The 25,805-nt window shown below is 37.5% G+C and overlaps 1 protein-coding gene across 1 annotated transcript in view; it reads right to left on the minus strand.

Annotated features, from left to right (window-relative positions):
- LGR5 (leucine rich repeat containing G protein-coupled receptor 5) overlaps positions 1-24,855 on the minus strand; it is a 94,155-nt gene extending 69,300 nt beyond the window's left edge. The window contains exon 1 of the mRNA XM_039344472.1: positions 23,972-24,855. Within this exon, the coding sequence (XP_039200406.1) occupies positions 23,972-24,177 (206 nt within the window). The 5' untranslated portion in view covers positions 24,178-24,855. The remainder of the gene's footprint in view (positions 1-23,971) is intronic.
- Between the last annotated feature and the right edge of the window lie 950 nt (positions 24,856-25,805).

The raw sequence follows: 25,805 nt of genomic DNA on the forward strand, positions 1-25,805 counted from the left end.
TTTTAAGTTGACTTACTGTTCCCAATCAGTTAGCAGCAGTGGAGGCAGCGTTTAGCTTCGTTCTCTTCGGAGAACAAAGGCATCCAAGGAAACGGAGCACACCCAGACTCCGAAGGAGCTCTCACAACTCATCTCCCAAATAAAAAACTCTGGGAGATTGGTGAGGCTCAACTTCTATCCAGGAGAAGGCTCACCTTCCTCCCTTCGCCTGAGAGGAAGGTTTCAAGCTGCAAAACAGCTGATCATCGCTGTTTTTGCCGGCTTTTACGATTTCCCGGGACGGGCAGCTGTCAAACAGCGGCCATCGGCATGGCGCAGCCACCGGAAGCCTGGAGCAATTCTTTACAGGAACAATAATTATATTGTGTGCTGATGGAAATTATGGATATGATAAGTGGCTTTGCAGCTTTTTAAAAAACTTTTTCCCCTTTTTTGATGCTACTGGTTTCATTGAAATAATTTCATTATTTTAGTGAATGAAGAAAGGAAATTCTAGTAGAATTTAGCAGCTGGGTTAATTATTTACATACCAATCATTTGTTTGTTTATTATACGACTTATCCCTGTCCCAATTTGGAGGGACTTCAGATGGTTTACAGAAATCAAAACATACTAAAAATAATAAGACTTAACAATAATAAATTACAATGCTTACAGTCCTGATATGGCAGCAGTTATGCTCCATTCACTGTTGGTAGTGAGATATTCTGACCAGGAAACAATTTTCTATTCTTTAATTAAATCTTGTCTAAACTGTAGTGTGCTGTCCATAAAAGCATCTGGATTTTCCTTTCATACAAAATGCAACAGCTGGGCTACAGACTGGTTTAGGGTGTCATGATCATACGATATTGAAAGAACTATATGGTTACTGATAATTTTCTAAGCTTATTTCAAGATTCTGATCATTTTTAGAGCTCTTGACTTGTCTATTTGAGGGTGACTTGTCTATCTGCTGTTAACAACATATGCACAAAAGACATTTTGGTTTACAGCCTATTTGTCAAAATGTCAAAAGATAATATTTTAATTTCACACTTGAAAAATCATTTTAATATTTAAATATATATTACCATATTGTTTATCAAATTATTGTTTTTCTAATTCTGTATAACTTAAAATAAATATATCAGATATTTTAAATATAATATATACTTTTTAAAAAAAACACAGGGTTTATGATAGTATCTTTGGGCTGGGAAGGAAATAACCTAAAATGTACTGCTTAACAAGAACTTTCATGTTACAGAAAAACAAAATGGACACCTAAGAGAAAGTTGAATATATAACAACAACAACAACAACACCAATAAAGTTGGAAGGGAATTTGGAGGTCATCTAGTCCAACCCCCTGCTCAGGCAGGAAATCCTATATCATTTCAGACAAATGGCTGTCGAGTCTCTTCTTAAAAACTTCCAGTGTTCGAGCATTCACCCACTTCTGGAGGCAGGTTGTTCCACTGGTTAATTGTTCTAACAGTCAGGAAGTTTCTCCTTCTAGGTTGATTCTCTCCTTGATTAGTTTCCATCCGTTGCTTCTTGTCCTGCCTTCAGGCGCCTTGGAAAATAGCTTGACTCCCTCTTCTTTGTGCCAGCCCCTGAGATATTGGAACACTTCTACCATGTCCCCCCTCGTCCTTCTCTTCATTAAACTAGACATACACAATTCCAGTAGCCTTTCCTTATATGCTTTAGCCTCCAGTCCCTTAATCATCTTTGTTGCTCTTCTCTGTATTCTTTCTAGAGCAGCGGTTCTCAACCTGTGGGTCATGACCCCATTTGGGGTCGAACGACCATTTCACGGGGGTCGCCAAACAACGCAGTCCGCCATTTTATTCCCCTTTTCCTTAGCTGTGCTACTCCCTTTTATTCTATTGGCTTTTGAAAGCCAATAGAATAGACTCTCTTGAATAGAGTCTAATTCTATTGGCTTTCGAAAGCCAATAGGAATTGTCCAGGCTGTCTCTGCCCTGCTGAGCCCGCCAAAAGTCCCATTCTGCAAACGGTGCTGCAAGTTGTCTGCAGCGAAGGCGAGCTGTCTGGAAGTTTCCACCCCTCCCTGCTGAGCAATTATTAAAAATGTAAGTAAAAGAGAGCCAGGGGTGGGAGATGGGAGGCTGGCGGGCGCAGGGAGGGTTGCTGGCGCACGTGGGGCCCGGCGGGTGCCTTACCTCTCTTGGGCTGGGCCAGCTGGTGGCCCAGCCAATGGTCGCCCTGTGCCGTCGCTGCCCCTTGCCAGCTACGCCTCGGCCGGCGCAGGGGGCAGCACCACGCATGCGTGGCGCTCCTGGGCAGGGAAAGTCCTTGACTTACGACCAGTTGGGTAGTCCTTGACTTACGACCAGTTGAGTAGTCCTCGACTTAGGACCGGTTGGGGGTCGCGGCATTAAAAAGATTGAGAACCACTGACCTAGAGTCTCAACATCTTTTTTACATCATGGTGACCAAAACTGGATGCAGTATTCCAAGTGTGGCCTTACCAAGGCATTGTAAAGTAGTATTAATACTTCACGTGATCTTGATTCTATCCCTGTTAATGCAGCCTAGCACCGTGTTGGCCTTTTTGGCAGCTGCAGCACACTGCTGGCTCATATTTAAGTGATTGTCCATTAGGACTCCGAGGTCCCTCTCACAGTTACTACTATTGAGCAAGGTACCCCCTGTACTATACCTGTACATTTGGTTTTTCTTGCCTAAATGTAGAACCTTACTTTTTTCACCATTGAATTTCATTTTGTTAGATAGCGCCCAGTGTTCAAGTCTGTCCAGATCCTCCTGCATCCTAAGCCTGTCTTCTGGAGTGTTGACTGTTCCTGCCAGCTTGGTGTCATCTGCAAATTTGATGATTTCCTCTTCTATCCCCTCATCCAAATCGTTGATGAAGATGTTGAAGAGCACTGGGCCCAGAACAGACCCCTGGGGCACCCCACGACACACTTCCCTCCATGTAGATGCGGTTCCATTGAGGACCACATGCTGAATACGTCCGGTCAGCCAGCTATGGATCTATCTGGTGGTGATGCTGTCTAACTCACATTTTTCTATCTTATCAAGTAGTAGGTTGTGATCTCCTTTATCAAATGCCTTACTGAAGTCCAAGTAAATTATATCCACAGCATTATATCCACTAATTTTGTCACTTGGTCAAAGAAAGCAATAAGATTTGTCTGGCATGAATCTGTTTTTGACAAACCCATGTTGGCTTTTAGTAATGACTTTGTTTGCCTCTAGGTCAGTGGTTCTCAACCTTTTTAATGCCGCGACCCCCAACCGGTCGTAAGTCGAGAACTACTCAACTGGTCGTAAGTCGAGGACTACCCAACCGGTCATAGTCGAGGACTTTCCTTGCCCAGGAGTGCCGTGCATGCGTGGTGCTGCCCCCTGCGCTGGCCGAGGCATAGCTGGCAAGAGGCAGTGACAGCACAGGGCGACCATCGGCTGGGCCACCACCTGGCCCAGCCCAAGGGAGGTAAGGCACCCGCCGGGCCCCACGTGTGCCAGCAACACTCCCTGCGCCCGCCAGCCTCCCATCTCCCACCCCCGGCCCTCTTTTACTTACATTTTTAATAGTTGCTCAGCAGGGAGGGGTGGAAACTTCCAGACAGTTCACCTTCGCTGCAGACAACTTGCAGCACCGTTTGCAGAATGGGACTTTTGGCAGGCTCAGCAGGGCAGAGACAGCCTGGACAATTCCTATTGGCTTTTGAAAGCCAATAGAATTAGACTCTATTCAAGAGAGTCTATTCTATTGGCTTTCAAAAGCCAATAGCATAAAAGGGAGTAGCACAGCTAAGGAAAAGGGGGAAAAAATGGCGGACTGCGTTGTTTGGCGACCCCCGTGAAATGGTCGTTCGACCCCAAATGGGGTCACAACCCACAGGTTGAGAGCCGCTGCTCTAGGTGTTCGCTGATTCGTTGTTTGATTATCTTTTCCAGAATCTTCCCAGGTATTGAGGTCAGGCTGATAGGTCTGTAATTTCCTGGGTCCATTTTTTCCCTTTTTTGAAGATGGGAACTACATCAGCTCTTTTCCAGTCCTCCAGTAGTTCCTCAGTGCTCCAGGATCTTTGAAAAATATAGTTCAATAGTTCTGAGATCACATCTGCCAGTTCCTTGAGAACCCTGGCGTGTAATCCATCTGGTCCTGGTGATTTGAACTCATCTAGGTTGGACAGGTGCTCGCTTGCCGTTTTCTTGCCTATCTTAACTTGCGTTTCTATTGTTTTTTATGGCACTATTTTTGGTAGGTTGGTCTGTTTTTTCCCTTTATGTAAAGACAGATGCAAAAAACAAGTTAAATAGTTCTGCTTTCTTCCTGTTGCTTGTCACCTTCTTGCCACTTTCCCCCACTAATGAACCAATCATTTCGTTCACTTTTTCTTGTTTTTTTACATGTTGAAAGAAGCTTTTTTGTTATTTTTGACTTTGGTCGCAAGTCTTCGTTCATTTTGAGTCTTAGCTTTCCTCACTTCATCTTTGGAGGCTCGGGCTATTTGCTGATATTCTGACTTAGTTATGTGCCCCTCTTTCCACTTTCTATACTTGTCCTTTTCATCTTTCAATTTGTCAGAGAGTTCTTTATGCAGCCATGCTGGTTTCTTTTGAGAGCTGTTATTTTTCCTCTTTGTTGGTATTGTGCTGGACTGGGCTTTTATTATCTCACTTTTCAAAATTTCCCAAGCTTCTTGAATTGTTTTCCCCTTGAGGATTCTCATCCATGGAATCCTTCCCAAGCCCTCTCTAAGTTTATTGAAATTAGCTCTCTTAAAGTCCAAGACTCTAGTTTGACTGTGATCTATTGCTTGTGCTTCCATAATGTTGAATTCCAATATTGCATGATCACTTCCTCCCAAGGTTCCTGTGGCTTCAACATCTTCTATCATTTCATCTCTGTTAGTGAGAATTAGATCCAAAATGGCTAATCCCCTAGTTCCCTTCTCTACTTTTTGGGAAACAAAATTGTCTGCTAGGTTTGCAAGGAATCTGTTTGATCTTCCACTTGGTGCAGAATTTGTTTCCCAGTTGATGTCAGGGTAGTTAAAGTCTCCCATTACTATTTTTTTTTATTGAAAATTTTTAGATTTTACAACAATACAATTCCCTTCCCCGAACCCCCCCCAGCCCTCCCTTACCCTCCCCCGACCTTCCCAGAGCTGAATACAGGCTTAATTAAAAAATTTTCAAAAAGTCTTAAAACAGATATAAACCATAAACAAGTGTAAATACATTAATTAAACAAATTGTAAAATAGTTAACAATAATATATGTATAAAAAGACAAAAATACAAAGAAATACAAGAAAATAGGAAGAAAGAAAAAGAAAAGAAATAAAAAGAAAAAGAGAGAGAAAAAAGTCTATAAAGTCTATAAAATATCTTAAGTTTTAAATATAAGTTATTGAAAAGCTAAATAATATTTTTTTATATCCAACTTATATTGTATAAAGTCTCTCCATTTTTTCCATACCAAAAAATACTTCTCTTGCGGTTGGTCTTTCAAGAAAGCCGAAATCTTTGCCATTTCCGCCAAATAAGAAATTTTAAAAAACCACTCTTGCAAGGTAGGCAAAGATTCCTTCTTCCAACATTGCCCTACTAACAACCTTGCTGCTGTAATTAAATTTAACATCAATGTAGTCTCTTTAGTATTACAAGTCTCCCATTACTATTGTGATGTGCTTCCTACATACCTTAGTTAGCTGACTAGCAAAAAGTTCATCTATTTCTTCTGTTTGGTTGGGTGGCCTGTAGTATACACCTATGGTAATGTGATTCCCCCCCCCTTTTATACTGACCCAAATGCATTCAAGACAGTTTTCATCATTGTTGTGCTCTATTTCTGTAGAGATGTAGTTATTTCTTACATATAGAGCAACTCCGCTCCTCTTTTATTTGGTCTGTTTCTTTTAAATAATTTAAATCCCTCTAGCTGTCTGTTCCATTCGTGGTTTTCATCCCACCATGTTTCCGTAATGGCAACAATATCATATCTGCCCTCATTAACATGAATTTCTAGTTCACCCTGTTTGCTGTTCATACTCTGTGCATTGGTGTATAGACATTTGAGTCCTTTATGACTGACCCTGTGTTTAGTTTCTATGTAACCTGTGTGGTGCCTGAGTTCCCCTATTGTCTTACTACCTATTTGGTTAGTGCACTTTGTGTGACACTCGCTATTAGAAGCTTGATTTTGCTTGACAGCAAGGTTGATATTCTTGTCCACACACACATTCATGTTACATGCACTGATAGCCCTATAATTTTTAGATTGTCGGGGACAGGGATGTTCTGTATCAATTAACTCACTGACCCCACTGTTTAGTTTAAATATTCCTCCAGAAAAATCTGTGAATTTATAGCCAAGTAACTCAGCCCCTTTCTTTGATGGATGCAAACCATCTCTTTTGTACATTTTTTCATTGGACCAGCTACAGACATTGTGACTAATATATCCAAACCCTTCCCCTTTACACCACTCCTTTAGCCACATATTGAATTGTGCTATACACTGGCCTCTATATAAAATGAAGTAACTGTTCTAGTGGTAGCATTGAATCAGTTAGGAAATTATTAGGACACTTTATTTTTGGTGATGAAATTCTAAAGGTTAGTCTCCAAATGAAATGATAAAGGAGAATGATTTGGGCTTCAAGGATTGGCAAGTTTGGATTTTATCAGTCATGATATCCTATTAGATTGAACATTACATTCCGGAATTTCATATAATTGTATTGTGCCTCCGCATGTTTCATCATCTATAAGAAAGCACTAGCAACATTAGTTGGATCCAACATTAGGATAACATTGTTATATACTGACAATAGGAGTTCTATTGCTCATTGTCATCAGAATTAAATATGATCTGTGGCTGCTGGATCAGTACATAGAGGAAATATAGTGTTGAATGAGGGCAATAAACAGAAAAAATCTAGACGAAATGGAAGTCCTTGGGATATAAAACATAGTTTTAGAAATGGGCAACCTATTCTGAAAAATGCTGCATGTTTCCTTAAAATATGAGATTCATCACTCAAAACCAAGGTGGCTTCAGAAGCACAAACTGCCTTTGTTCAGATACTAAATACATTGGTTATATATTAATTAACAAAACCAATACATAGACTATGGCACTTCTTGGATTGGTATGCCTAATATGACCAGGAATAGAAAGAAATCAAAGGACTTAATATAGGGAGCAATAAATTATCAAGAAAACTTAACAAAAGAAAATTCAGGTGTCAGACTTACATTGTATTTGATCAATGGTCTGCGGGACATAAATCATGAATGGTGACATGATTTAGTTTTGAGAAAAATATGTAAATTAATTTTACATTCAGTGTATCTGATTTTTCAAATAAAGACTATATGATTGTTTAGTTGTAGTCCTACAGGTTGTAGGGTCTGGAAAGATATGGTCGTAAGTGTATGTGCTGCCATTATTTCTGGAGGCAATTTAAGAACCCTTTATGTCACTACTCAGCCCTTCCAGAAATGAATTTTATACCTGTCTCCATTTTCCACAAAAGTTAGCACACGTAGTCCTCAATTTACGACCACAACTGAGCCCAAAATTTATGTAGTTAAATGGTAGTTAAATGAATTTTGCCACATTTTACAACCTTTCTTGTCATAGTTGTTAAGTGAATCACTGCAGTTGTTCAGTTAGTAACATGGTTGTTAAGTGAATCTGACTTCCCCATTGACTTTGCTTGTCAGAAAGTCACAAAAGCTGATTACATGACTCTGGGACATTGAAACCATCATAAATATTAGCCAGTTACTAAGCATCTGAATTTCGATCACATGATCATAGGGATGCTGCAATGGTCGTAAGTGTGAAAAATGGTAATAAATCACTTTTTAGTGTTGTTGTAACTTTAAATGGTCACTAAATGAACTGTTGTAAGTAGAAGACTACCTGTAATTATAGCGTAGTCCAAGCAGTTTTCAACTACAAGCTGATAGATTCAAAGTCTAGTTTATAACCAGACATAAAAAAGTAATAGTGCCAAACCACTGTTGCTGCACAGGTGAAAACTAGGAAAAACATTTTAGCAAACCAGAAACATAGAAATGAGAAGAAGGAAGAAAAGAAGTTTAAAGAAAAGTTAGATTTAGCAGATCACCATCACCTCATTTTCCCTTCAAATGCTCATTATTCTATGAACTGAAAAGTGCAACAATTCCACTTTTAAGGACAGCTTTTGTAAAAGTATAAAAGAACATTGCCCAAACAATTTCAGGATGTTAACTTGTGAAAAATGTTATACACTTGATTATCCATAAAGAGAAATAAATGAAGTTTTCTGAAAAGGCAGAGGAACATGTAGTCAGTGAGTCAAATCTACGATGCAGAATGAAGAGAATAGGACAATATAAAAAAAGTTCTACTTAATTAACTAGATCTAGTACTGTAGAAAAGTGTATGAAAAAAGAATGTATATATTGTTGCCAATTTACATAGCAAATATTTTATATGAATAGCTGAACTGGAAGAAATGACAGGCAGAATTAAAATTGAAAGTCAAACACTAACAATTTAAGATATTACCATAAAATCATTTTATATCTGTAAATAAAAAATGATTTTAAATAATTCAATATAATAGTAGAAAGAAAATGTGAAAAATCTAGATTAATATTTAAGATTTAGAAAATAATTTACAGTTGATGGCTAACAATGAAGGTAGTAGCAATCTTTTCTTAGCTGTAGAATAGATGAAGATAGCGAATGTGCAGGATAAATAAAGAAGGGAGTAATTTAGCAAAGGACCCATTGTAGTATAGGGGTTAAGGTGCTCTACTAGAAGCATGGAAATTCTAGTCCTGCTTTAAGCCAGTCCCTCTCTTCAAAACCCTCTAGGAAGATCTCATCCATATCCCAGCTTACCTTTGCTATTTATTAATCCAATTATTTCTCATTGCAATTATTGAAAATGCTTGGAAACTCAAAATAATAAGTATAACATAGAATTTTATAACATAGAAGATTATTAATCTTCTGGGATTCGAAAAGATATAGAATAGATACTCCAACTCAAGCTGAGAAATTTTTTAACAATCACAGAGCCTTTTTAGAAAAAGGCGATGCCGAATCCAAGAAAACAGAAGAGACAATGGGTGCAGGATTACTTCTCCTAGAAGACTGAGATCTAGATATAATTGAAACTATGGAAGAGATTGGAATTTTTTCAATAAACATAAATGGTCTTAACTCCCCATCAAAAAGGAGTAAAATATTTAATAGACTACAAAAATTGAAAATGGACATAATCTGTCTTCAGGAGACACAAGAAGGGAGAATACTAATGGTGGAAATTACATGGGATCAAAAACAAATTTTGATGGTCGCAATATATGCTCCCAATGAGAAACAAGATCAGTTCTTTCAGCAATTATATGATAAATTAGTAGAGTTAAATTATCAAAATCTTTGCATATTTGGTGACTTTAATGTAATAGTTGACGCAATACGGGATTATAAAAGCTATAAATAAGGGAAAAAGGGGGAAATACCCTACCTAAGTCTTTTTTAAAGATGAAAGATGAATTGTGTATACAAGACATATGGAGAGAAATGAATCCAGAGAAAAGACAATATACATTTTATTCAAATAGGCATAAATCCTGGTCAAGAATTGACATGATATGGACCTCATATGGTTTAAAGACTATGATACAAGAGGTGGAAATTGAACCCAATGTTTGGGCTGATCATAATTCAATTAAAATGACTTTGAAAGGAACTAGGAAAAAATTAAGATGATCATTGAATAAATCAATATTAAAAGAAAAAGAATTTTTACAATGGGCAACGAAAGAAATGGAAATCTTTTTTCAAATAAATAAAAAAGAAGAAACTTCGATTCAAAATCTTTGGGACACTGCGAAAGTGTATTTTAGAGGCTTGGCTATAACTTACCTTGTTAAAAAGAATAAAGAAAAGAGACAAACACAACTTAACTTGAAAGGACAATTTAGGAATTTAGAACCTGAGCTACAAAATGATCCACAAAAGAAGAAGCTTAAGACACAAATGGAATTAATAAAACACAAACTAAATTTATTGGAGATGGAAACAAGGGCACAATAGATAAAATATTCAAAACAGAATTTCTTTGAAAATGCCAATAAACCAGGAAGATGGCTTGCATATAGACTGAAAAAAGAAAGAGAAAAAAAATCAATAAGTAATTTGAAAGACTCAAAAGGCAAAATACATTGTCATAATGACGCATTGAAAAAAATTGCTAAAACTTACTATGAGACACTTTATAAGGCAGAGGTGGTTTCCAAGGAGGCAATACAGGAATACCTAAGAAAAGCTAACCTTCCAAAGATAGCAGAGAACATGCAACATATGTTGAACGAGAAAATAACAATGATGGAAATTACTGAGGCTATAAAAAGACAAAAAAAAAAGATAAAACTCCAGGACCTGATGGTTTACCAGCGGAATTTTATGTAGCTTTACAAGATATAATAAGTCCGATACTGAAAGATCTTTGTAATGAAACTTTTTTGGGGATGAAAATACCAAAATCCTGGACAGAAGCTAACATTTCTCTGATTCCCAAAGATGATACTGATCTCACACAAATTAAAAACTATAGGCCAATATTACTATTAAATGTGGACTACAAAATATTTACAGCAATAATAGCGGAAAGAATGAAGAAATTTTTGAATGAATTTATTCATTCAGATCAAAATGGCTTTTTGCCTAAAAGACAGATAAAGAATAACTTAAGAATTATTTTAAATGTGTTAAGAGTACTATGAAAAACATCCGGGGAAACAAATGGCATTGATATTTTTGGATGCACAAAAAGCTTTTGATAATCTTAACTGGCAATTTATGTTTCATCAATTGCGAGTGATGGACTTCGGTGAAAATTTTACAAATGCAATTCAAGCAATTTACAAGGAACAATCAGCAAAGATACTTATAAATGGAGACTATACAGATAATTTTGAGATTAGGAAGAGTACAAGACAGGGATGTTCACTGTCTCCCTTGTTATTTCTTCTTACACTGGAAGTGTTGGCCAGGAATATTAGACAAGATGGGGAGATCAAAGGACTGGAGATAAAAGATCAGAAATATAAATTACAAGCTTTTGCAGATGATTTGGTTTTTATTTTGGAGGAGCCTTTGGAAACAGCCACTAAATTATTGCAGAAAATAGAGGAAATTGGAGAAGTGGCTGGGTTGAAAATAAATAGGGAAAAGACTAAAGTACTTACAAGAAATTTAACAGAAAAACAGAAAACTTAATTTGTGGAAAAAACAAATCTCCAGATAGTTAAAAAAGTTAAATACTTAGGTATTTATTAAACATCAAAATGTATAACAATAAAAGAAGATAACTATGGAAGATTATTGAATCAAATAAAAATGGATTTGGAAAAGTGGAAAAACTTTCAATTATCATTACTAGGAAGGATAGTGACTATTAAGATGAATATCCTACCCAAATTGTTATTTTTATTTCAGACGGTTCCTGTTAAACTAAGCCAGAATTTTTTTGATGACTTAAATGCAACAATGAGATTTATATGGCAAGGGAAAAAAGCAAGAATTAAAATTAAACTGCTACAAGAATCAAAAGACAGAGGGGGCTTTGGGCTCCCAGACTGGAGACTTTATTACCAAGCCACTATTTTGTTGTGGCTTAAAAAATGGATCACACTGAGAAATAAATGACTTCTTTACTTAGAGGGACATGATTTGCAACTGGGTTGGCATGCTTTCTTTTGGTACGAGAAAAACAAAGTACATAAATACTTCCAAACTCATGCCATAAGGAATGTATTACTTTCAGAGTGGGAGATACTTAAAAAGAAAATGTATATGAAAATACCTGAGTGGCTTTCCACAATGGAAGCATTTGCGTATCCAAATTTAATTAACTATGACAAACTTGTGGCCTATAAAGACATTTTAGATAAAGAAGGAAAACTTAAAGATAGGCAAGAACTTCAACAAACTGGCATTGATTTAACATGGTGGTCATACTTGCAAATTCAAACAAGATATGAAAAAGATGTAAAAGTAATGGGATTTTACAAAGAACAGATATCACTAGATAAAATACTTTTGAAAACAGATGAAAATCTGATTAAGAAACTTTATAAATTCCTGCTAAACTGGAAGATGGAAGAAGAACAAGTGAAAGAAACAATGTGTCATGGTTCCGACTAATGAAACACTTCAAAGAACTTCCAGGCATTGATTTTCCTAAAAGTCATTTATTGTTACAAAATGTCGGCACAGGCATAACGGAGGTTTATGCCAGAATCTGAATTCCTCTTGCTGGCATCTACTTTTCTTGCTAAAACCCTCCCTTATCTTGCAGTCACAAGTCACATCTTCCAATTAGCCCAGAGGGCAGAGATTCACTTCCGTTCCTTTTCTCTGGCTTTTGTTATTTCCCCTCCCTTTTCTCTGTCATCTGAATTAACTCTAAAAATAGTTAGACAGTTCTGCATATTTTGTCAAAGCAAGAATATTCAATATTAGCAGCGTTGACACAATGATAGTGTGGGCAAAGAATTTTGGTTATTCTATAGATTTAGAAGATTGGCAAAAACTATGGGACTGAAATATTAAATTTACTAAAGCCGCTGCATATAAGGAAAACTTATATAAAATGTTTTATAGATGGCACATGACATCAGTTAAATTAGAGAAAATGTTTAAAAATGTATTAAATATGTGTTGGAAATGTAAACAACAACCAGGCACTTATTACCATCTCTGGTGGATATGTCCTAATGTTAAAAAAATTTGGTTTAAGATCCATATGTGGCTAGAAGAGATGATTAAAATACAGATAGAATTTAAACCAGAACTCTGTTTGTTAGGAATATTAGGTTTGAATTATGGAAAAAAGAATGAGTATTTAATATTGCATGTGCTGATAGCCACAAGAATAATATTTGCCCAATTTTGGAAAAATGAAAATTTACCATCTGACCAGGCTATAATAATAAAAATACTCAAATGTGCAGAAATGGATAGACTGACTTTAGAAATGAAAGAGAAAGAAGACACAATTTACTTTAAAACATGGGGAAATTTTTATTATTGGTTAGAAACATGCTAGAGCAAAAAAAGGTTATGAAATTTAAAGAGATAATTGATAATTTGTATTTATATTCCATGATTATTTGTATGAACTTTTTCTTATTTCTTCTTCTTCTTCTTCTTCTTCTTCTTCTTCTTCTTCTTCTTCTTCTTCTTCTTCTTCTTCTTCTTCTTCTTCTTCTTCTTCTTCTTCTTCTTCTTCTTCTTCGTTCTTCTTCTTCTTCTTCTTCTTCTTCTTCTTCTTCTTCTTCTTCTTCTTCCTCTTTGTATATTTGTGATCTTAAATAATATGGTAAACTATAATTAATATGTAGTATATTATTATTTTAAAGTGATTATAATTAATTAATATTAAGCATTATTAAGTAGTGAAATGAATGAGATTTATTGACTAATTTGTTATTTACCTGATTATATGGAAAGTTGTTTAATAATAGAGTAATTAATAATAGAGTAAACCCGGACTGGTAGACTTGCTGAAGCGATGTTATTTTGTGGGATTAATCCCACTTTTGTGTTATCCCTTTTCCCTGGTCTAACCTTTTTGTATATTTCCCATTGTCTTACCCTTTTTGACCCTATCCCCTTATTACCTTTATAAAACTCAGTTAAAATATTTTTTAAAAAAATAAAAAATAAATAAAAAACCCATTTATTTCTGGAATGCAGATAATGTTGGAGAAAAGTAGATCCCCAACAAGAGACTATTTCAGAGGACATTGCCCAAAATGACAAACAATGCTTCCAAGCTTTGCCCTTTCCAGGCTTTGCCCTCCCCACCAACCTCCCCAAAATGAGGGACAACTAGGTGCTTTTTCTAGCATAATCAAAGTTGTTGGGCCAACTCTCTTTTGAGATTTAGTCCTGCAGAAAACCCAGCAGTAGGTTGTAAAGGGCTACATACGCTAAAACTACAGGTAGTCCTCTCCTAATGACTAACAAGCAAAGGCAATGGGGAGCCAGCAGTTGTGGTCATGTGATGTCTATTTTAATGCTCATAGTGATTTACTTAATGACTGGCAAAAAAGGATGTAAAATCAAATGTGGTCATATGATGCCTCGCTTAACAATTGCACTACATAACAATTACTTAATTTTCTGGTTCCTATTGAGATTATAAGTAAATTTGTAGCAGTCTAAATTACATCCAAAAGCTAATAAGAAGCCAGGTATAATTGTGTCCATTGGTCCATTTATTCTAGCATTTCCAGCTTCTACATTAAAAAATCTATATCAAAAAAGGTTATTCAAAAGTTAACCAGGATACCAATCTTTTCTTAGCAACTATTCCACTCAGTTCTCATTGTTACACAAGAGTGGATTGGCATAATCAGTTATACACAAATGGATTTAAAAGGGAACTTACTCTCCCTTTTTCAAATCATATCATTTTAGTGTTTCAAATATGAAATGAAGCTATTGATGGATATGGATGAAATTGTCAGGGTGGGAAAAAAAGGAAGGAAGGGGAACAATAAATGAGATATTTCAGAGCTGCCCTTTGTACACTGGGGAAAGGTTTCCTTTTAAATATTCAGTGGGTTATTGATGGTTTTGAAATTTAAATGACATTTGTCAATCATGAGTATATCATTTTTTCTTCAAGTCATCCATATCTTATTATTATTGTTGTTGTTATTGATGTTGCTGATGATGGTCATTGCATAATCAGCCAGATGATCATACCGGGTTTGACATTTTTGTCTACCTATCAAGTCCTTACCAAAGAACTGGGATAGGCAGATGTGGATGTTTTTGATGGTGTTACAGATATCATTGCAGGATGGAAGCTGTTCCTTTTGCAATTGACATGGCAAATTTGTCAATGCCAATTGTGCTCAAGTGGTGCTCCAGTTGTTTTGGGATTGCACCCAAGGCATCTATTACTATTGGTACTACCCTTACTTGCCTTTGTCACATTTGTTCTATTTCTATTTGTAGGTCTTTGTATTTTGTATCTTCTCCAGTTCTTTCTCTTCTATTCTGCTGCCTCCAGGCACTGGCACATCAACTATCCAGATTTTTTTGTCTTTCTTATCGACAATTGTTAAGTCCAGGGTGTTATATGGCAGGTGCCTCTCTGTTTGAATTCTAAAGTCCCAGAGCAATTTAACTTCTTCATTTTCTTTCTCTATTTTATAATCCTACCAATTCTTGCTTGCAGGCAAATTATATTTCTTGCAGATCTTGCAATGCACCATAGTTGCTACTTTATCATGTCACTGCTTGTAATCAGTCTGTGCAATCTTGCAGTAGGTGGTCTACTGTTTCTTCAGCTTTTTTGCACAGGTGGCACTTACTGTCTGTTGCTGTGTTCTCAATTCTGTCTTTGTATGCATTTTTCCCATCTTTAAAATTGATTTTGAAAGCTATCTGAATGGGTTAAAATGTAATAATGGTTTACTTTACTGGTTACATTAACTTATTTGCCTTATTAAAAGACGCTGGTCAGAATTATTTTACATGTTCCTCTTATTCATATTTACTTTATTCATATTCATATTTAAATTATTAAAATACATGGCATTTAAAATAATGGTATTCAGAACAACGGATAGACAATTATAGTTTTGTTCCCAATAAAATATTAAAAGGTCTTATGTAGACTGATGCTCATATTTTAAGTATTGTTACATTTCAAGTTTAATATAATTATTGTATATTCCATATTCAAAGATATCAGCATGAAGTTATTTTCTTTAATCCACCATCAAACTTTATTAAGAAGAAGAAGGGGAAAAAATCTTTAGCACTGAAAAAGTTTACTCTTGGCTGTCCCACTCATGCCAATACATTAATCCTGCTAGCCAGAGAAACCTTGGTTGTAGATTTAAATCTAATGAGTTAAATGAATTTCCAAGACAGTCTACTAAGTTATTTGGACTATAAACAAACAATACAGTTTAATTTTATTTATATCAGAAACATTTGTACTGAATTCACAGTGAAGTTTCAGAAAACAAAACTTAATGCATCATTTGATTGTATTTATACTATTTTGCTCAGTAAAAAGCCTATAACTATATCTAGTAAGCACAGATATTAAAGAAGTACTGATAGTTAATAATATAAGAATAGAAACTATAGACAACATTTGGGCAGAATGCAAAATTAAACTAATAAATAAGCTGATATGAAGCTCAAAGATCTTTGAGGCATCTGAATATAGAGTGTAATCAGGCTAACTTTATTTATGCTAATCACAGCTCAGTGATTATGTAATTGTTGCATTTGTGGTATTTTTTTTTCTCAACGCTACTTCCCTTATTCATCAGGAGCATTTGCAGTGGTGAATGAAAAGCTAGTTAGACCATGAAAATGGTATGAGAATGGTGCAGCTAGACCTGATCCTGCAGGGGCTGCTGATTCAAGCACCTAATTCTGTAATGTTCCGTGGGGGAAACATAGATTGCAGATTTGCTTATCAAATTCAGCAGCTACTCTGGGTGAGTCATGATTCTTCTGCTTTTCCTTTTGTTATAAATTAAGCTTGCAAATTCCTTGTTATTAATGAATAAGGATTAACTCTGTATTAGCATTTTTAATTTGTGATACATATGCAATGCAATAGCACAGTAGTGATGATGGGGATATTGATAAATGTATTATATTTACAAATAAAACTTAATAAAACAAAACAATATTTTGCTGCTGTTGTTATAGTAATTTAAGGTGACCAACTTTTTTACAATTTAAAGGAGGACACAAATAAATTGAAGAAAAAAATATTGTAAAAACTGGTCAATCGCCTGCCACGCCCCCGCCCGCAGCCGCCCTGCCAGCACCGCTGCTCTGCCATGTAGAGTGGGCCCTGCAGCTCCCAAAGCACCAGCTGTGCCAGCTCCGGCCCTGGGGGGTAGCCCGCCATTGACACACCCCGCCTGCAGCCGCCCTGCCAGCACCGCCGCCCATCCTGTGCAGCCCCATGTAGAGAGGACCCCGCGGTTCCCACAGCACGGTATCTTCGGAACTAACTAGGAGATGTAGTTGGGTAGCAGGTAGGGGTGCTAAGTTCCTGCCAATTCGCCTTCGCTGCAGACAACTTGCATGTGCAAAGTTTGCCAGTTGGGTGTTTGGCATGCTCAGCAGCAATTCCTATTGGCTTTCGAAAGCACTTCCACGGGCAGGCCCAGCAGAATTAAGATGGGGCTATCGTTTAATCACTAAGCTGGATCGTCTGCATCCAGACCAAGTTGCCTTGGAATCAGCACAGCCAAAGCCACCACAGAGCTTGCAAGATGGTGACCCGGTTTGGGCATGAAACTACGGTCAAGGGGCACTGTGGGTGGTAGCTGTGGTTGGTAAGGTGTCAGAGCCACTTTCTTATCAAGTGGCCCTGGAAGATGATCACATGCTACATCGGCACATCAACCAACTCCGCAGGAGGCTAGTGAACCAACCGCTGGCTCATGACTCTTGCGAAAGTCAAATCCAGAGGCAGCACGACAGCAGCCGTGCATCCGAGTTTTCGAGCGCTGGTGAGAATCCCAGAAGAGGGGACAGGGCACTAGCGAAAAGCGAGTTGGCCCCAAACGTAGAGACTGCACCCATTGAGCGAATCCGGCAGTCGGCTCTGATTTCCAGCCCAGTGGAAACTGTTCCACCAATGGACACTGGCTCGGGTCTATCCAGATAAACCAGCCACAGAGACTCAGGTCTACCCATAGCGAATGGGTCCCAAAGTCCCGGTCTATCCTGCCTGGCAGGTGAGCTAGTAGACCGGGGGCCTTCAGAAGTGCCAAGACGTTCGGAACAGTCGAGAAAGCCACCAAAGTATTTACAGGACTATGTTCAATACTTGTCATTATGAATTATCTAGGGGGGAGGGGTATTATGTATTGATGTGAATTACTTGGAAACTGTTGGAAACAGTCAACAGCTGCGTCTGCTTAAACTCCAGACTGTCTGTCTACATACTAGTTAGCTTGTGTTTAAGTGGGAAACACTGCTTTAATTCTATTGGCCGCCGCCGAGCAGTGATCTGTATAAATAGAGGTTAAGCGGCAGTTAGTGCTGCTTCTGTGTTAACTTAATAAACAGGTTGTTGTTTGCACCAATTGTCTCGTTAATGCCTCACCGATCCCGAAACATAGCAGTTTCTCTCTCTATTTTAAAAGGGAAGAGTGAAATTAAAATGTACTTTGTTGTTTTATAAAAGCTTTGTTTCTATTCAATCCAATATATCCATCTATCTGTCTTCTATTCACCCATCCATCCTTCTATCTTCATCAATGGCATCATAGCAGATATTTTAGATTTCTATAAATCTAAACTTCTCCATCTTAAGGAGGTGGCTTATTTAATTAGAGCCCCTCTGAAGGAGATGGGTGGTTAAGAGATATGATAAACCACTCAATCAGTCAATCAATCAATTTGCCAAGAGCAGAGAACAAAGAAGTCTGGGAATGCTTCTGACAAAGAAATCTAGTTCAGCAAATATTATATTATGTGCAGCTTAAGATGAAGTATTTTTACTTAATTGGAAGCACCTTTCCCCACTCCATTGCAGGTAAAATCTTAATATTGTTTCAAGATATAAGGAAAGATCTGTGAGTAAGGATCTAAGTGTGTTATATGTGAACCAGATCAGGGCTGACAAAATATTCACTGGGCTCATACATAATGCTAAGTCAGGATTTTATTTTTCTTCAGGCTTGCTGAATAAATAAAAAACAAACAGGATGAATCTTAGAAATAATCTTGACTTATTTGGCTACAACAAATTCTGATTTGTTGTAAAACCACACCACCCTTTTCCCCTCTAGGTATGGACTATCACTAAGTCAAAACCAAATGAAATATGGCTTAGTGTTATGTATAAACAAGGGAAATAATATCAGTAACTATAAACAAAGGTGACCAGTTTAATCACATCATGTTGAATCCCATTGTATAAACATGGGTGAATATCCCACATGTGCTCTTAAGTGTAAAGTGAATGGGAAACCATCATATTTCTTAACATTTATCTATAAAAATAAAAATGGTTTTTATATTACCTATTATTTGCAAATATAAGAGAAACAAATCTTCTAGCAAATCGTCTATGAACTTTTTACTTCCTCTTGATCTCATAATAACAAACAAAACAAACCCAAGAACATATAAAAACTGCTTAAGTTTGAATATATTTACATGCTATATAATATGTCACAAATCTTCAGAAACTGCAGTCCTATTAATATAAATCAGAAGTCAGTGTGCTCTGATTGTAGCCCAGAAACTCTCAGGAAATCAGACAATAATCTGGATAATCCACTATTAACAAACTTAAATGCTGGATATATTCTGAATACATATCCCAGTTTAGTAATATAAATGAGACAACCACAATTCTTCACACATGCCATGTTGGAAATCGTGACAGAAAAGGCAGATAATTAAATAATCCTTATTAATATCATCTTGTATTCATAACACAGAAACATAGCACTTAACCATAAATGATACAGTGATTTATTTTAGACATCATGGGAAATCCTTACTTGTGCTAGTAACAATTTAGAATCAACATTATTTTTTATGGTTTCAGACATATGAACACTGAAATATCATTTAAAGATGATTTTATTTTCTACTGTCTCAGCAATTTCATATATTCATTTTCATAATGCAGAAACCTTTATAAACAGAATGATTCAGTAGTCCTAAGTATGATCTGATGTTAATGTTAATGTCTGCAGTTAAGACAAATCAAGGTATACATTAATAAGTAAGTTGTCTTAGGTACAGGATATTGGTACAACTGAAAAATACTTTTCTCAGTGTAAAAACAAATGAAGAGTTCTTAAACATACTTGCATATAAGACATCAGTAGATTAATAACTAAAGTGGCATATCCCCACCTATTTCTAGAATTTTAAAATTTTGCTTATGGTAGATTTATAATAATTTATTATCATACATTAAATATGATTAATTCAAGAGAGTATAAATGCCTCCAAAAAGATAAAGAAAACAAAAAGTATTTTAAACACACACACAAAAAATCCATTTTGAATGAAGGAACTTCAATCTCCAAAACACTGCTATGCCTAACAATGTTTCAAATGAATGTCAAAATTGGTATAGAAAATGGACAGAAGTCAAAATATATAATATAGTATATAATATCTAATATACTGTAGTAATATAGTAGTATGCATAACGTACTACACTATATAGCATCGTAACAGTCTTCTTCTTTTTCCTAGTGTTTTCTCTCAAGTGAAGGGTCAACATTTTTCCATTTCCATTTTTTCGTTGATCCATTTACTTGCAACAGAAATTGATCGACCAGCTTGTCACCTAAGCCCGACATTGTGGGCTGAGAATGACTGACCCAAAGTCACCTAATTGGCTTTCATGGGTAAAGCAGGATTAGAACTCACAGCCTGGTTTCTAGCCTGGTGCCTTAATAATTAGTAACAGTCCCACTCTGATGGGAATAAAATAAAATGTCTTGTAAATTTAGTTGAAAGAAAAGGCAAATTTCTTAATTACTCATATGATTTTAAAATATATCAACAGATTTTAGTTATGAGGTATATTTTTTGTAATATAATCACATTGACTAGCTTAAAAGTCAATGGGTTAAAATTCTCAAGGTAGAGTTGCAGCACCCCCTTATGGTTGGAAGATCAGTTTTCATTTATCTGCATGCTCTTGAAGGAGTCTCAAGAATATAATGATCATAAAATGTAACACTATCTTCTAACAGAAGTTTCTAACAGAATATATCCCACATCTCTATCGGGGAAGATTGGAATTCATTATTCAGAGTTAGATAAAGTGAATCTTGAGGCCATTGATTTTAGAGATGAACTACCCTGCTGAATTTCACAGTATTAACAAATACAATCCATCTGATGTTCCTTATTATTAATTTTACTCCATATAAGGCTAGGAAGTAAAAAGGGGGAAAAACAGGAAAAGATGATGACAAATAAATAAACTACGAGCAGATAGCTAATTTTAGGAGCTAAACTGATTAAGCCTCTTTACTACTTGGATCAAGGAACACCAGGATTATGGGTAGAGTGGGAAGTTGAAAAGCATCTTGAAAGGCAATAGCAAACCACTTCAGTACAGTTGCCAAGCAAATAAAAAAAGATATATTCAAAATCATATATGAGTTTTTAGTATATGCTTGGGAAAGATTTCATGAGCTTTCAAAACATGTTACTCATAATGAATTCCATTAAATGATTGTATTTTACAAGGAGATTGAAGAGGGAAGATAACTATAATCTCTTGCATCTTTACTAAGGAGTAAACTTCACTAGTTTAAGGGTACTTTGTCCCAGATAATGTTGCAAACTGTAAAACCGCAGTCACAACTTCAGTGAAGAGGATTCATAACTGATGCAAAAATGTGAAACCCACTCAATTAGTAAAATGCTCTGTAGTTCACAAATAAGTAAATTTTATATCTTGTTACTTCAATCTTCATTTTTTCTAAAATATTTTTTTGATCATGAGTTTATTCATACACTTAATAGATTCTATATAGTAGATCAAAAAAGGCTTCATTCCTGATTTTTTTTCCTTATCCATTCATACTTCAGGAGCATTTATTCTCTTTTATAAAAACCTTTTCTATCATTCAAGATTAGTTAAAGATTAAATAATGTCATTCAAATACTTAACTTGGAAGGCCTAGTAAAGATAATATCCAGCAGGTGTAATCATGTTTATAAAACTGGTTATTTTTTACATACTTTATATATTAGGCTTTCTCAAACTGGCACTCTCCATAAAAGTTGGAAGTAATTTCACACCAGAGGACACAAAGCTGGAGAAAATTGCTATAAATAAAATATGTTGGTTATTTATAAAAAGAAGACTTTATATGTAATTTAACATCTCAGTAAAGTCTGCAAATGGCTTTTATCCCATTTTTGATAAACAGATGACCATTTTTGGGGGGAAAGTAATACATTACATAGACCTGAGGCAAGAAATTCTCTTTCAATGAAGCTTATTTCAATTCTTTTTTTAAAAAAAGTATTATATGCTACCACCTAAATGTCCAGACATTAAGCTCTCAAATTTGTTTGCACAATACAATGAATACAGAAGGATTATCTAGGTACATATATTAAGATAATATTGCTGGTAGCAGTTTCTCACTAAAAGTACAAAACCAATTAAATCATATAACATAATAAGTTGCAAGTTAGTTTTTGCATAAAAATGCTTCCCACGTGGACATTTTTAACATGATGGTGTGTTTGAAAACATAAGAAACAAACTTAGACAAAATAGCAGCCTTGTCATATGGCCAGTTTAATATTAGCGTCAACAGCACAAAATTAAAGTATTATAGGTTCAATTACAGTTGCTGTATAAAACAACGAAACCCCTCATTTAACCAGCTGTTTCTGATCTTTCTTGCCACTGACATGGATTTTGGCACTGCCAAGCAAATTAGAGAAATTTTAATATAGATTTAGAATATATATTTAACCAGGCTTCAGAACACCATTCCCTCCACGATCCTTCAGCAATATCAGTTCTGAATATAAAAAAAATCATAACCCAAATTAAGTAAATTTCTTCTTTAATTATTTAGTCTGAGATTGTCTCACTGAGTGTTATAGATCAGAGTTCAGGGATTTGATGGAATCATAGATATCCAGATTCTTAATACTTTCTATACATCGTTACTACACAATCTGTAGCAGAAAATCCCTTGGATCATATCTGGTACTTCCATACATGGTTCTGCTGCATAGAGTTTTAACTGTTTGTGAAATTAACTCTATATACACAGCTCCTTAATTTCTCACTTTTTGACAGTATATGTTATCTTTGCATCTGCAGAATGGGCATACAAAATAAGATACCTATAGAACTGCTTCCTCATTCCAACTCTTCTCACAAGATGGAATGTCTTTGCTTTTATAAAATGGCCCCAAATTCCACATTTTAAAAATATTCTCAGTGAAGCAAGTCTGTGAGAAATGGCCTACAAACTAGAGTCAGTTTATACCAGATGCAAAGAAATAGATATATTTTATGCCTATTCCCCTCCCTCCTTGTCTGCTTTTGCTAACGCTCACTGCAACAAGCCATGGATGATATGATCAAAAAGTACCAGATGAGACAGTGGAGGGATGCTGCTTAGTGAACTAGCTATAACTTGTGCTGTGCTGATTAGTTTTGCTGGGTGATAAATTTAGTTCACTATGAAGTTTCTATCCCAAATTCCAGCAACTGTTGCTTCTCCATCCTTCACAACCAGCATATCCATTCCACCTTAATGGGATGATGGAGGGATGTAATCCAGGACATCCGAAGGCACTATATGAGGGAAAGCATCTGTCCCTTTTCTTGGCTTCAAAAAATAATTATCCCCCTCCTTGCTCCCTTCTGAGCCAATCATACCATATTTTATAATATGGTTACTATATTATAAAAAAGATGTAGAAACTCTGGAAAGAGTGCAGAAAAGAGTAACAAAGATGATTAGGGGGCTGGAGTTAAACATATGAAGAACCGGTTGCAGGAATTGTGTTTAGGAATTGTGTTTGTCTAGTCTAGTGAAAAGAAGAATTAGGGGTGACATGATAGCAATGTTCCAATATTTGAGGGGCTGTCACAAAGAAGAGGAGGGTTAACCTATTTTCCAAAGCACCAGAAGGCAAGACAAGAAACAATGGATGGAAAGTAATCAAGGAGAAAAGCAACCTAGATCCAAGGATAAATTTCCCATCAGTGAAAACAATTCATCAGTGGAACACCTTGCCTTCAGAAGTTGTGGGTGCTCCATCACTGGAGACTTTTAAAAAGAGACTGTCAGCCATTTGTCTGGAATAGTATAAGTTTCCTGCCTGAGCAGAGGGTTGGACTAGAAGATCTCCAAGGTCCCTTCCAACTCTGTTATTCTGTACTTACAGATAAGAGGTGAAGACGCTGAGGTTGGCGGGCACATCTGCGAGGCCCAGGTCGGCACAGTCCACCCGCAGAAGCATCCCGTCTAGCTCACAGTGACAGAAGGCCGGGCAGCTTCTTTGGCGCGTTCCCAGTCCGGACGGCAATCCGAACAAGCTGAGGAAAAGCAACATGCGGGCAGGGACGGCGGCAACCGTGGCTGCGTCCATGGTGCCAAAGCAGCGCGGGGGCAAACAGCGACGATTGCAAAATTGCTTTTCTAGAAGTGGAAGGAGCTTTTGACATTCCCCCCCCCTCCAACTAGCTAACTAGCCGGAGCGCGTGCCGACACGGGAGGGGGGAGAGGGCAAAGACGGTGGGTCTGAAGCTTTTCGGGACAAGCCTAACTTGAGAGCGAGTGCTGTCGGATCACGCGCGTGCCAGCCCAGCTGTGGGTGACTGCGCTGGAAGGCCGCCCGCTGCCGTAGCCCAAACGACTCCTGGCGCGCGGCTCTCTATGGGAGCATCTCAGCTTACACGCCGTTTTTAAAGAGTTGGAGTCTAAACCGCGCGCCCCTACTGACGTAGCCCCAGCGCTGCTTGGTGCTCGCTCGCAGCTCCCGCCGACACCAGAGGTTGTGTTCGCTTCAGCCAGCGAAAACTCGCGAGCAGGGCTGGAGCTGGGAAGGGACAGGGGAGGGTTGCTGGCGCTCTCGCGGTTCGTGTCGCTGGAACCCGCGAAAACAAGTTGGGGACGCTGAGAGGCAGAGCGAGCAGGTTCCTTCCCTCCCTGGCGGTTTTTTGTGCCAAACGGGAAAAGGTCGGTTTGGCTGGCAACAGCTCAAGGCTCTGAGGCGATGGCCATTTGCACAATTAAGGCGGCTGAGATAAAAGGTTGTTTTCTTTCCGCTCCCACACCCATCTCTGCAGCCACCTGGAGTAGTTTGGGCTTACTCGGATTGCCAATTTTCCGAGCACTCTCGATAGAGACGTTACGTCTATAAACGTTGGAAGGTGGCGCGAATTCAGCAGGTGCAGCCTCAGTGAGTTCAGTACAGAAGAAGCCAGCTTTGTCATTTGAGGGAAGTTAGCTCAGAGAAGAAAATATTAAAAAAGGGCAGAAAAATATATTTTTCCCGAAAAGGACTTTTAAAAACCAAACCTGGCCCCAAATCTATCTGCCCCAAGCAAGACTTTAGCCCCATACAAATGCAGATGTAAAACCATCAGACAGTTGGAGCCAGAGTAATCAAGAAGACAAAGAGAAGATCTGCATACCCCACCCAAACTCTAGGAGTCATTAGCCCCATCACCTGGGAAGCAGGATATGATAATAGGATTAAACCACAGATTTCAAGGCCTAGACCAGCGGTTCTCAACCTGTGGGTGGTTCTCAACCTGTGGGTCGAGACCCCATTTGGGGTCGAACGACCATTGGGGCCGCCAAACAACGCGATCTGCCATTTTTTTTGTCAGCCGGCGCATGGGGGCGCCACCGCGCATGTGTGCCACGCAGGGGGTGGCGCTGTGCATGCGTGCTGCGCAGGAGCGGCGCATGGGGGCGGCGCTGCACATGCGCGCCGCGCAGGGGCGATACTGTGCATGCGCGGCACGCAGGGGGCGCCGCCACACATGCGTGCCGCCTGCTTATGACCGGGGTCGCCGTATAAAAAGGTTGAGAACCACTGGCCTAGACAAACACACAGAAGCAGCCTCAAGGTTCATGCCACAGGTACAGGAAACTATTCCAAACAAAGCTAAAGAGGGTATAAAAAAAATCTACTGCCCATGTGCTCTCTCTCTTTCCTCTCCTTTGCTCCTTCCTGCAAGGACTATCTTTCTGCTTCTTCAATAAACT

The sequence above is a fragment of the Crotalus tigris genome, unplaced genomic scaffold (genome assembly GCF_016545835.1).
Source record: "Crotalus tigris isolate CLP2741 ecotype Arizona unplaced genomic scaffold, ASM1654583v1 scf7180000017916.3911339, whole genome shotgun sequence".
Classification (NCBI taxonomy): domain Eukaryota; kingdom Metazoa; phylum Chordata; class Lepidosauria; order Squamata; family Viperidae; genus Crotalus; species Crotalus tigris.